The sequence below is a fragment of the Diaporthe citri genome, assembly GCF_014595645.1.
Source record: "Diaporthe citri strain NFHF-8-4 chromosome Unknown scaffold_4, whole genome shotgun sequence".
NCBI lineage: Eukaryota > Fungi > Ascomycota > Sordariomycetes > Diaporthales > Diaporthaceae > Diaporthe > Diaporthe citri.
This window is the reverse complement of record NW_025064849.1, coordinates 5,294,666-5,307,016: the sequence shown is the minus strand read 5'-3', so window position 1 is coordinate 5,307,016 and position 12,351 is coordinate 5,294,666. Positions and strand designations below refer to the sequence as shown.

Here is a 12,351-nt window from a genome sequence, read left to right as displayed (position 1 = left end):
TCGCTTCCCTTGGCTGGCCTATGCCTTGCCTCTACCACCTCAGTCTTGTTCACACCACCAATATTTCCAATCATTCACACACACTTCTCCCCCCTCATTCTTCTCTCTTTCCTTGACCCTCTCACACTCTTGTCTATCTCTCTGTGTTGTTGACTTGCATTAATTCTCCGGTCTCACTTGCCGCTCACTCAAGACCCCACGATTATCAACTGCAACTGCAACTGGAACTTCAACTTCAACTGCGACTCTTCTGCTGCAACTGGGACTGCAAAGTGGATTGCTGCACCCGGTGTTTGATCTTGGACGCGCCCACCAGCCGTCTGCACCACAGCTGACCTGAGCCGACCCGACCTGACATTACATTACATTAATCAATCATCTGCCTGCACCTGGAGCAGAATTGGGTAATCTGTGGCCCATCCCCATGCACCAACTGTGCATGCATAGCATAGTCCAGTATGTAGGTCCTCTTTTCTTTGTCCCTGTTTTGTTGTTCCCCTCTGTTAGTGCCGTGGCGCAAGGTAGTACTGCCTGCACTAGCAGCCCGTCACGGTGTTGACGAGATGATGCTGTGCTGCATTGCAATCCCGGTGCCCACTCCCACTCCCACTCCCACTTCCTGCCACTCCAACCCGGTCCCTCACACCCGCCAACCAGGGCCAACCATCCAGCCTGCCTACCAGCACCTCGCCCAGTCAAGTCCCCACTAACCTCGCCCGTTCCCCCATAGCACACACATAGCACACCACAGAAGCCCCAACCAGGCTGGCAGGCCTAATAAGTCCAGTCAGGTCAAGTCAAGTCAGACCAAGTCGACCAAGCCCAAGTCTGCCCAGTGCCTCATTCTCAAAGTCTCAGTCGCTCAGTCGGCCTGCATCTCCACAGTCGAAACAGGCCTCTCCCCAGTGCACCTGCACACGCACACGCACCCGCACTGCGACCCGCGACCGAGGACCGACAACGAGGCCAGTACCAGCAGGGTATAGCAGCGGCCGGCCCATTTTTGTTTTCGCTGTGCCCAGGTCGGCGTGACGGGCTCTCGTCCGCTCATCGTCCACCGTCTGCTCTCGACACTGCCTCCCTCAACCTGCTCTCCCCAGCTTTGCAGAAGCACAGAGACGTCACCACCAGCTATGTCTCGGGTCGCCGCATGCTGCTTGATGTAGCTCTGGGCTGTTCGTGCCAGACTCCTCTGTTCTGGCCGGGCTGTCGGTCCAGCCCTGCCTGCTGTGGCCCGCCAGCCATCGCTGCTGATTCCGCCGCCAACGACCTACTTATCGCCAGTCCTCCGTCCAACGTGCACCGTTTCCAGCCCTCCGGCCTGCCACTTCCAACTCCCTCCCTAGGCACGTCAATCATTCATGCGCTCTCTCAATACCGACGCGTTTGCCCTCACGGTTGCAGCTTCGAGGCACTCCCTGACGCCCCCTGAACGATCCAACCTACGAATTGCTCCGAATTTACCCTGCATTGTCGATTACACGAGCACACAGATGAGCTGGCCCAGGTTGGCGCTGTCCTCCAAACCCAGCCCCCAATGGATACAAATCCGGCACAGCTGGCTCCGCCGGCGGTGACGTCGCTGCGCGCCCAGACGGCCGGCGTCATGGAGAGGTCCCTCAGTCAGCACCAAAGGGAGAAGGACAGGGAAGATCTCAAGGAGGCTGCAGAACAGACCCTCAACGTCATTGTTGACCTAAACCTCGACGGTTCCATTCGCTGGGTGAGCCCCTCCTGGGTTGACGTGATCGGCACAGACGCCGCCCAGGCGGAGGGCACCCCCATATCCGATGTTGTCGTGAGCGAGCCGACAACCATTTTCACCGACGTGGTTGAGTCCATGAAGGAGGATGATTCGGGTAGCAAGTTCATCCGCTTCTCTGTGACGACGGGGCCCGAGTCGAAGCTACTTGCCCCCGAAGACGGTGCCCAGGACAGCGAACAACAGGACGCGGACGAACAAGAGGACGATGGACCACAGGTCGTCGATCTCGAGGCACAAGGCATCATGGTCCACGACGCTGGTGGAGAAAGCCACGTAGGTCACCCTGGGGAACAAATACCACAATTGCAAGCTAACTTGTATCCTAGGTTATGTGGATGATCAGACCATGGGTTGCGCCACGAGAGATCAAAATAGACCTGGACTCTGAGCTCGTCGACTCGCTTGGCTCTGGCGCCGAGATTCTTGCTGGCTATCTGACCCGACTCGCAGAAGTAGGATTGCAGGACCCTACCAACTACGACCCTCCGCCGCCTGTTCTCTGTCGAATCTGCGAACGCCAGATACCACCATGGTGGTTCGAAAAACACACAGATCTTTGCCTACAGGAGCATCAGGCAGAGATGGAGGTGCAGATGGCCCAGGAAAGCCTGTCAGAGCACCGCCATTCTATTGTCAAGGTTCTCGATGCCTTGGAGGCCCGAAAGAGTCGTTCGCTCATCGGGGAGCAGACGGCTCTCCCGGCAGCCGAATACAAAGGGATGCCCATTGGGCCTCCACAATCGAGCTCCTCGTCGCCCGGGACGTCCTCCCCATCGACCAGCGGTGCGCGATCCCGGGAGAGATCCTCGGGGTTTGGCCACGCGCGCGCAAGATCCTTCGCTGTTCGACGGCCACAGGCGCGCATCGTCGAACTGCTGTTGGATCTGTGCGACACAGCGATTGAGATTAGCACCCCAGCCATCAAGGAGTCCTCGACACAAAATCCGGGCGAATTTCGAACTCAATCGCCCCAATCCGAGTCGAGAATAGGTCAGGTGATGCAATGGCACTCTCCCAGTACCAACACTCTCGAGCAGGAGCAAGGTCTGGCGTTGTTGTGCGCCGACACAGAACGCATCGCAAAGGCCAAGATTGATGCCGTCTTCCGCCACAGGAAAATCATCGAATACGCGGAGCGGATACGCATCGAGTTTTCCATCAAGGTCCAAGACTCCATCGACGGTGCCATGCGACGAGCTGCTCGGATCGCTGCCGGGAGGATGAGCGACTCGACCGAGTCCGGGTCTGAGACCGGGGAAGAGGATGTCACGCCTGCCCAGGAAGAGGGCATCTTCCCTGGATCGTTCGATGCAGGCACATCCCTTGCCTTGGCTTTGGAAAACGCAAACCTGAATGATGATGTCGACAAGCGGCGATTCTCCACGGCCATCGACTCAACGCGGTCAAGCAGTCCGAAGGAATGCCCCACGCCTCGATCACACCACGGCACGCTAGGTGCGGCTGGGCAGGGCGCAAGAGAGTCACGCCGGGAATCTATGCTTCTTGAGAGTGACACGGGAGACAGTGAAGGCAGTGTGAGATCATCTTCGGTGGCTTCCCGGCCTCCTCCACGGACTGAATCACCGATATCAGAGTTCGGGGACTTGAGGCGACAAGCCAGCTCTCGGTCCCACAACCGACGAAGTTGGATTCTCCCTGGTGCCATATCTCCACGGAGACAGGAATCTCCATCTCGAGGTGCCCACCAACCTTCATCGCCCCTCAGGATCTCGAAACCACGTGGGCTTGGATTTCAACAAGATGGCATGGTCTCTCCAGAGCCGTCGCCAAAATTGCCCAACAGCGAGTTCAGCTCACCGATCGCTGTTCCTCAACAGCATCATCACCAGCACCACCATCACCATCACAGGAGACAGTCCTCTGCCGCAATATCATCATCAACGGGAGAAAACGTCAGGTTGCCGCCATCGCCGCGGCTCAACGGGGTGGGTGCCCCGCCTATGGCTCGTGCCGTTCCGCCTTCGATCAAAGACTTCGAGGTTATCAAACCTATCAGCAAGGGTGCTTTCGGGAGCGTCTACCTCTCCAAAAAGAAGTCCACCGGGGAATACTTCGCCATCAAAGTGCTGAAAAAGGCGGACATGGTGGCCAAGAATCAGGTGACCAACGTCAAGGCTGAGCGTGCAATCATGATGTGGCAAGGCGAGAGTGACTTCGTCGCTAAGCTCTACTGGACGTTCTCAAGCAAAGACTACTTGTATCTCGTCATGGAGTACCTCAACGGCGGTGACTGCGCCTCTTTGATCAAGGTGCTCGGTGGGCTCCCCGAAGACTGGGTGAAGAAGTACCTAGGTGAAGTCGTTCTTGGTGTCGAGCATCTCCACAGTCGAGGCATTGTGCACAGAGACCTGAAGCCGGATAACCTTCTCATCGATCAAAAGGGTCATCTGAAGCTCACTGATTTCGGTCTTTCGCGGATGGGTTTGGTGGGCCGGCAGAAGCGAGCTCTTAACAGTGGCTCAACTGAACCCGCCCCTGACTTGTTGAAGACAGGACCATTCGCAAGGTCGACATCCGTAGGGTCTTCTATCTCTCGGTCGACATCACTCGATGTTCATGCACCACGCCACCCATCATCACCTGGCTCAACACCGCAAATGACTCCCAGCGACTTCGGCCTCAGCCTCGGGCAACCATCGTATTTCAGCCTTGGAACCTCACAAGAGCCTCGCCGAATATCCAGCAGCCATCGAAGCGACAGTGGAGGCAGCGAGTCTCTGACCCACATGCTTGGGAACTTCACATTGAACGACAGTACCCAAAGCTCAACATCTCAGGCCGTCATGTCGCCACACGAGGGCAGTGAAGGGGGCAGTCCTTCCGTGGATGCCGGATCTCTGCGCCAAGCAAGCACGACGAGCACTCAAGGCAGCATGGACCAAGGAAAGGCCACGCCGCCTTTACCCAGCATGCCTCCCCCGAACTGGGCGTTGTTTGACCCGGAGGATACAAGTCGGCGCTTCGTCGGCACACCAGACTATTTAGCTCCCGAGACGATACGAGGCGAGCCTCAAGACGAGACCAGCGATTGGTGGTCGGTTGGCTGTATCTTGTTTGAGTTTCTCTACGGAATCCCCCCTTTCAATGCAAGCGAGCCTGACCAGGTATTTGAGAATATCCTGGCCCGGAGGATCCACTGGCCGGATGAGAGCGAGGATGAAGTGTCGCCTGAAGCAAAGGACCTGATCAACAAGCTACTATGCATAGACCCTCAGGAACGACTGGGGTCGAACAAGCACGAGAAGTTCGCATCTGGCGGAGAAGAGATTCGAAACCACACTTGGTTCCAAGGACTCAACTGGGAGACTCTGCTGATGGATGAGGCCCAGTTTGTGCCCCAGCCCGAGAATCTCGAGGACACAGAATATTTCGATGCTCGGGGTGCCACGCTGCAATCGTTTGCAGAAGAAATGGAGGACCAGATGTCTCCACAACCGAGCGGCCCTGTCACAGATTATCCAGATCGTCCGCACGACGCTTTGAACCGTGTCCGCTCACAGGTCAATTCGATGAAGCGAGGACTGATGCCTCTCCACATACCGCCACACGTCCGAGATCTCAAGTCCAGGAGACTGAGCGAGCCTATGGTCAACGATGACTTCGGCAATTTTGCTTACAAAAACTTACCTGTGCTAGACAAGGCAAACAAAGATGTCATACAGAAATTGCGCGCTGATGCCTTAGCGGCCCAAAACAAATCGTCGGCTGCCACCAGCCCGATTGGTATAAACCAAGTCACATCACCTGGTGGCGCCGGCCTCGAAGGCAGCCCCGTGTTGTCAAATCCGGTACATAGGACCTTGTCAAACGCCAAAGCCACACAGCGGCCCCAGTCACCATCGGGCTTGAGCAACTCGCACTCATCGCCGAGCCGAGTCTCGCAGCCATCATCGCCTCTTCTGGTGTCTTTCGTTGCTGGGCAAGAGGGAAGACGTAAGGCTTCCAGTAATGCTTCCAATCTGTCTCAACAGTCAAGCTCTGGTAGCTCACTTCAGCCAGGCAATTTCTTCGATGTGCCACGTGTCCCGCCGAGCCTCCAGAAAGCTGCTTCATCGGTGTCAGCATCCCCTGTCAAGGGCCGCGGTGCGCCACCACCACTTGCTCTGTCACCACAGAGGACAGTGACCACGCCTCGCCAAGGTAGTGGCCAATCGAGCGCTCGGTCGAGGTCACTTACCGTCGGCTCGCAGGAAGGGAGCCCTGTGGCCGCAGACCTTTTGGCCCACCACCGGAACCGTCGCAGTCAGGTCTTCGATATGTCACCTTCGTCGTCTGACAACGAAGGCGAAAAGGCTAACGCCGCCCTTCTCCGGGTCCAGAGGCGGCGCCACAGCTCCCGACGCCTGTCACAGATCACGTATGACTGTCCAACGTTCCGGCCGCTGGATGTTCTCATCTGCGAGGATCACCCCGTGTCTCGGATGGTCATGGAGAAGCTACTGGAGAAGCTGCGTTGCCGCACCATTTCCGCTTCCACGGGTTCTGAAGCTGTTCGGTATGCCATGAGCGATATCAAATTCGATGTCATCTTCATGGAGTTCAAGCTACCACAAATCAACGGTGCCGACGTTGCCAAGATGATTCGCGAAACCAAGAATGCCAACTCTCACACCCCACTGGTGGCTATCACCGCGTACCTGAAAGAACTTCAGGCACCCCACTACTTCGACTCGTTGATCGAGAAGCCCATCAGCTCATCGAAGCTGACCGAGGTCCTCACCCACTTTTGTCAGTGGAAGCCAGCGTCGCCCAGCCAACCCCACATGACGCCGATGTCGCTTGCCCGGCCTATACCGTCAAGCTTGAGGCAGGAGAGCCTGAAACTGGAGGATAGCCCTACCAGTGGTACGTCTTCTGGTTTTGCAAACCGGCCCGGCAGCAGCTTCCGTGGTTCTAGCCGCGAGGACTCGATTTCATCCAGCCTTTTTGGCGACTCAGAGTCAATATCGACTGATGATATTCCTGTCGTGATTAGTCGTAAGGCTACGGGCGATTGGAGCGAGCACGGCCTGGGAATTGATGTCACATCGGAGGAGCATATCCTGAGCTCGAGTGATCCCGCTAAAGGCATGCCCCCACTACGGCTCCAGACTAGTGCTCCGGGGCAGATCGAGCACGGACCCACAGCGGTGCCGGTAGCTGGCCCACAGCCACGTCGATCATTCGAGAGGCTGAGGGCAAAGCGAGAGATTATGGAGAAGAGACGCCTCGAAGGCAATACCGGCTTCGATTCCGCAGATGATGAAGACGAAGAGCTCGGCCTTGGGAACACTGGCAAGGCGGGCAGCCCTGGGCCGACTTCTGCTCCAGCATCAGTCCAAGCTTCGAAGCAGCACTACCGCAGCAAGTCGGTGCTGCCTTCATCGAAGCTCGGAATCGAGATGATGCGTGCAAACAGCCATGAGAGTAATCATCTGCCAGATGCCCCGGCTGCAATCGAGCTAAGGATGCAAGGTGTCTCCACATCTATGAACGAGGTCGAATGCCAGTCCCCGCGGTCTGGTCCAACCCTTCAGCCGCCTGATTTTCATACCGAAGGACAAGCTTTGAGTCCCGCTCCTGTAATCAAGGAAGAGAACGAGGAAGACGAGAAGACGGTCATCATCCACACACCTCCCCCGGGCGAAGCGGCCGAGCTAGCTGCGAAGGAGACAGACGAGGTCGAGGAGACACCAAGACCACCACCAGTCACAACCGACCGAAAACGTCGCCTTCCACGCTCGAGACTCCAGACGAGTCGGAACCAGCAGCTCAAGCTCAAGAGAATCCTACCGATGCGGCCGGACAGACTGTTGAGGGCGGCGGAGGGCGAACGACAGCTGACGACAGCTGACTATCCGACCATTGCAACACACAAGATCAAGCAGCCGGCGCGATTGCACAACCAGAAACTGGCGCCACCAACAAAAACAACACCAACACCTTTTCCTTGCGTTATTTGATTTCAATTGCGAACCATAGGCTCAGCGCGGCGTTCAACGGGCCTGGCAAAGTTTGATCCAAGTGTGTTGAAAAGGAGACTGCCGGCACTTTACTTTGTGTTTCCAAGCGAGTATCTTCGCTTGCTGAGGAAGAATTGCTGGAGGAGACTACGGGAAGGGCCCGGGTTGATCATTGGAGCGGACGGGTGGGTGGCCAGCTGAAATTGAGCTGACTGAGGCATTATTCTTTGCGCTTGTCCTTTTCTCTTGACCTCTTCAACACCGGCGTCTTCTCCAGGGGACGTGAAAAACAACTGCAAAAGCAGAAGCCAGACACAAAATACGCATACTCCAGTCCGTCCCGGCGTCGGCGTCATCGTCGTCGCTGCCGTCGTCAGCAGCATCAAAAGGCATTCGAGAGTGTATTCAAGGAACAAAAAGGCCTTCAGCTTGCAAAAGCGCAGCCGCCATGCAGCCAGCTCTTCTATTTGCGCCTTGGTCTAGGTACTTGCTTTTTCCCTTTGTTTCTATGTGTATCTTAACCTCACAAGCTTGTGAAATTTGTTTTTGTCGCCATTGTCCGGCATCCTTCAGCCTGCGGGGATCGTCCCGGCCTGGCCTGTCTGTCAGCTGTATGAGGTCACTGGGTCGGTCGGTTGGAAGGCAGATTTGATATACTTCGAGCTTTTTTCTTTTACTGGGCTGGGCAAGGTTTGGCCTCACATGCATGCATGCATACGCGCGTATACACACATGATCTTATTTGGGGCGCCGAAAAGGCGCGAGGGGGAGGACCGGGAGTACGAAAGATGAGAAGGAAGGCTGGCAGCGGAGCGACTGATGTTGAATTTGTATGTACGTTGTTGAAGCGCGGGAACAAGAGGAAAACAAAAAAGATGATTGGACAAAAACAAAACAAAAAAAGAGATGGGAAAGTTCGATCGATTGACCAGGCGTCTATCTAGATGGACGAACGGACACGGACGGACAGATGGGCCTAACAGGCTTGATGGATGAGTCTTGGCCGGCGCTCCTGCGGGGGGTTGGAATGAATATAAATAAGATTGGAAAGACATGCGTGTTGGTGTTGATGGAGTGATGTACGTGACTTGTGTGTGTGAAAGTGTTGCGAAGTGTGTGTGTGTACCATGTATGTCTATATGATGTGCTTGCTGTGATAGCTGCCCGGTGTCGGGCACTTCTGAACGGAGCCTTCATAGCCATTCCTGTATTAATGGCTGTTGAGATTGTAAATTTCGCCACGCGACCGTTGGTTTGATCTTGACGTGGATCTTTGCAAAAGGCCAACGTATCTTTCCTTCAACCTTTCAAGTTGCCCACGGGCGGATTATGTAGTTGGCTGACCTGAGGCATGTTCTTGATGACATCCTTGGAAGTCTTCTCGTGCCTCGATAATCCACCCTTAAATCATACCAACCATATTTCTCCCTCCTCAGCCGCTGCAAACTTACTCTCGACCTCAGACCCGAACAGCCTACCAACTCCCATCCTCTCGAAGTAGGCGCGATCTCCAGTCTCTCCTCGTCTGACTTGTCTGATGTATAACACTATTTCAGCAGTATCAGAGAATGAGATGATCCATCCTCCATTCTTTACCTCAGGGATGTGTGCTATTCTCAAGGCCAGAACGCGATCCTCTTTTGGGTCCTTTCCAGGTTGTTGATAATCCGGATGCTCCAAGGAGGCCCATCCGCGAATGACCTCCTCAGTGTTCAACCCTCCCAGCCCGGATATTGGTAGCGTAACCGCTCGCCAATGGTCTCTCTGCACGTCCGATTCGTGATTTGTGCACTTTGCTGCGATTGAAAAGTGCCTTTGGCTGTCGAACCGGGGCCCAATCTGGACGTCGATAAACTTGGCGTGTTCGAAGCAAAGCCCTACGAAACGATTCGAGTTCCCGTATTCATTGCTCCGGTCGCATGGCTCCAATGGCTTCCAGTCGTTGCCCGGGCTGGGATTTATAGGCCAGCCATCCGACTCTGTGCCCAATGGGATGACGTGCGCGGATTTGAGGGAGACACACCACACGGGATCTGGCATTTTCTTGCCTCTTCGAACAGCGCCAGTCCAAGTCACAACAGATTTTGAGTAAACTTCAAGATCAGGCCACTGCACCCTTGCACCGCCAAGAGTTGGCTGTCCGGTGTCGTCTAGAGTGGGTGAGCCCAATGACAACCATGACCATGTAGGAAAGCCTCGTGCTCGACAGGTCGGCTTTTTCAGGCCGTCGGATCTCTCCCACTGTAACTCTCGAACTATGTCGCCGAGCCAGATCCCACACGCATACATGTTGGAGTACTTAGCTTGGCGATCGGTTATGTCCTCAACAGGCCTGCCAACAGGCTTCGCTGACAGAGCCGACCCGATTTCTTTGGCGACTCCGGCCAGGGCTACAAGCCTGTCGTTCTCAAACCTCGTGATCTCAAGGCTCGAATAGACCGTAATCAGGTTTCTCCACGTATTGAACAGGGCGGCCCGTGACGCGGTGAGATCAAGTCCAAGACGGTGTTTGTAGCCGTGCTGCAAAAAGCCATGATTCTCATATGAGAATGGATCCCCAACACTAGTGATATCCCGCTGTGCCTGGAAACTGTCGATCTCGTCGTTGGTCATCACATTGCCAGCGATAGGCAGAGGTGGCAACTCCGCGCAGACAAGAAAGGGCATAAGTGTCGAAAAGCATAGGATGCGAGGGCTCAGTATCCACTCCTGGAAGACCCATCCGCGGTTGAGCAAGTCGCTGTTGATGATACTGTCCTCATACTCCTGCCGTAGCGTGGAACCTGGCAGACCTTGCAGATAGAAATGCCCTTCTTGCCTACCTTCCCTGTTTCGGTAAGGCAGACGACTGAAGCGCGGGATGGAAGATGGGTCCATTGTTGTCTGGTGGAGAAATCCTCCTCCTTCGGCAACTGTCCTGGTCGCGGCCACCGTGAGCCAGGCGTTCTGATAGTATCCGGCCATCATTGTTGCCTCGTTTTCCCAATCCTTGGTGTCCTGCTGAACAATGCAGATGGAGTCGATCCAGACATATTTGATACCCAGGCTGACGGCCAATGTGCCGACGTCAATGAAGAGATCGTTGAGCTTCTGATCGAGAGTCCAACCGGACCCACTCGCTACCTCATCCGATGTTGAGCCGGGTAGCCCATGCACTCTCCTCTCATAGTTATCCCCTGTAGTACTCGATGCTGCCGTCACTATCGCATTCCACCGGTGGCTGAGTATGATGTACTTTCCCCACAACCCCTTAGTTTCTCGTAGCCAGAATAGATGGTGGTTGGAGCCCGGCAGCTTCTGGAATTCCATACAACGACGGGGAAGTGGCGCGTAGTTCACATCAATCGGTTCCTGCTTTGATAGTGTCTTGTTGCAGTCTGGATGGTTTTGAGAGCACTTTCCATGCCAAGTCTTGACTGCTTGCACAACTTTCCCAAGAAGTTGGACGTTGGGTGTGACCAATGCACCAACGACGTCCTTCGACAGGTGTGCAGGTGTATCTGGAAGTCAAATTCGAATCGTAAGCGATTTTAATTGACATATACAGAGTGCTCGTGATATGGTTTGAAACATGTTTCTTACCCAGGTCTGCTGACACGTTGATTTCGAGGCGATGGAGTCGAAGTTGTGGCGATTGACTATCAAAAGGAGTCACAACGTTTCTTTCTACCGATGCAGTAACCCCGTAGATGCCCAGACCACCGCCCTCAACATCCGTCACATTGCGATCTTTATTTGCTTGTAATCGGATATACAGTGGAGAGACCATCCTATTGAGCCATGTCTGATTGAGAAGGTACCTGGATGCCAAGTTCTCAACCAGCAGACTACAGAAGGAGCAGCCTCTCTCTGCTGACTGCACTGCCGCTGACAGCGAGAGACCTCGATACGGGCATGGAGACTTCCCAAAAGCTTGAATGTCAAACCGCTCACATCTTGAACAGAGGGACTTGGTGCTGGTGTGCGACATTGCGGTCACAACATTTGAAGGCTTCCTGGAAGGGGCACAGGTCCAAGGAGCAAAAGTGCAAAGATCGGGTTGGGAGGTAAGGCTGTTTGTGTGTGTACATGTATGGCGCTGATTCATTCACTGGAGACCTCTCCGCGTTGTTGCAGCACCGAGGCTGATCTGCGATACTTGATGCTTATGCCGCTCATGTATGATGCCTGTTTAGTCGTTCGGTAATGCCTATTTTGAAATATTTTTCTTGATCTACATACTCTGTCTGACCTGTCGTCATCATATTTATGTATGTACGGGCAATTTTGTCTTACGGTATCAGTGAGCCTTTGTACACGTGGAACACCGTATCCTTGGCATATGCAGGCCATCAGGGGACATTTGAGCATCTTTGCCAGATTCAGAGGCGCCCAAATAAGCGAGTCTTATCGATAGCCCTTTCTGAGATTCACAAATCCTGATTGAGAGTGCCCCCAGGCGTTTTGTGTCTTCAGTCTTCACTGTCCATGGACTGTCCAGATTCCCATGCTTCTTTCCCTGAGAATTCAAGATCCCTGATCCAGTTCTTAGACTTCTTTTGCTACAAAGTATCCTGGAATCGTAATAGGTACGAAGTACACTTTAGTCTATGCGCCTTTCCTCCCACTGCTAACCTGTTGAGA

General features: G+C 54.6%; 2 protein-coding genes across 2 annotated transcripts; one reads left to right on the top strand and one right to left on the bottom strand.

Annotated features, from left to right (window-relative positions):
• Positions 1–1,537: 1,537 nt before the first annotated feature.
• INS49_010548 (uncharacterized protein) lies at positions 1,538–7,728 on the top strand (the record flags this gene model as incomplete). Its single annotated transcript, XM_043171273.1, has 3 exons — positions 1,538–2,038; positions 2,092–3,167; positions 3,636–7,728. The coding sequence occupies 3 exons, from the start codon at positions 1,538–1,540 to the stop codon at positions 7,726–7,728; spliced, it is 5,670 nt and encodes a 1,889-aa protein (XP_043025838.1).
• Positions 7,729–9,135: 1,407 nt separating this feature from the next.
• On the bottom strand, positions 9,136–11,037 carry INS49_010547 (uncharacterized protein; the record flags this gene model as incomplete). The annotated part of the gene is made up of 1 exon (XM_043171272.1): positions 9,136–11,037. The coding sequence occupies one exon, from the start codon at positions 11,035–11,037 to the stop codon at positions 9,136–9,138; it is 1,902 nt and encodes a 633-aa protein (XP_043025837.1).
• Between the last annotated feature and the right edge of the window lie 1,314 nt (positions 11,038–12,351).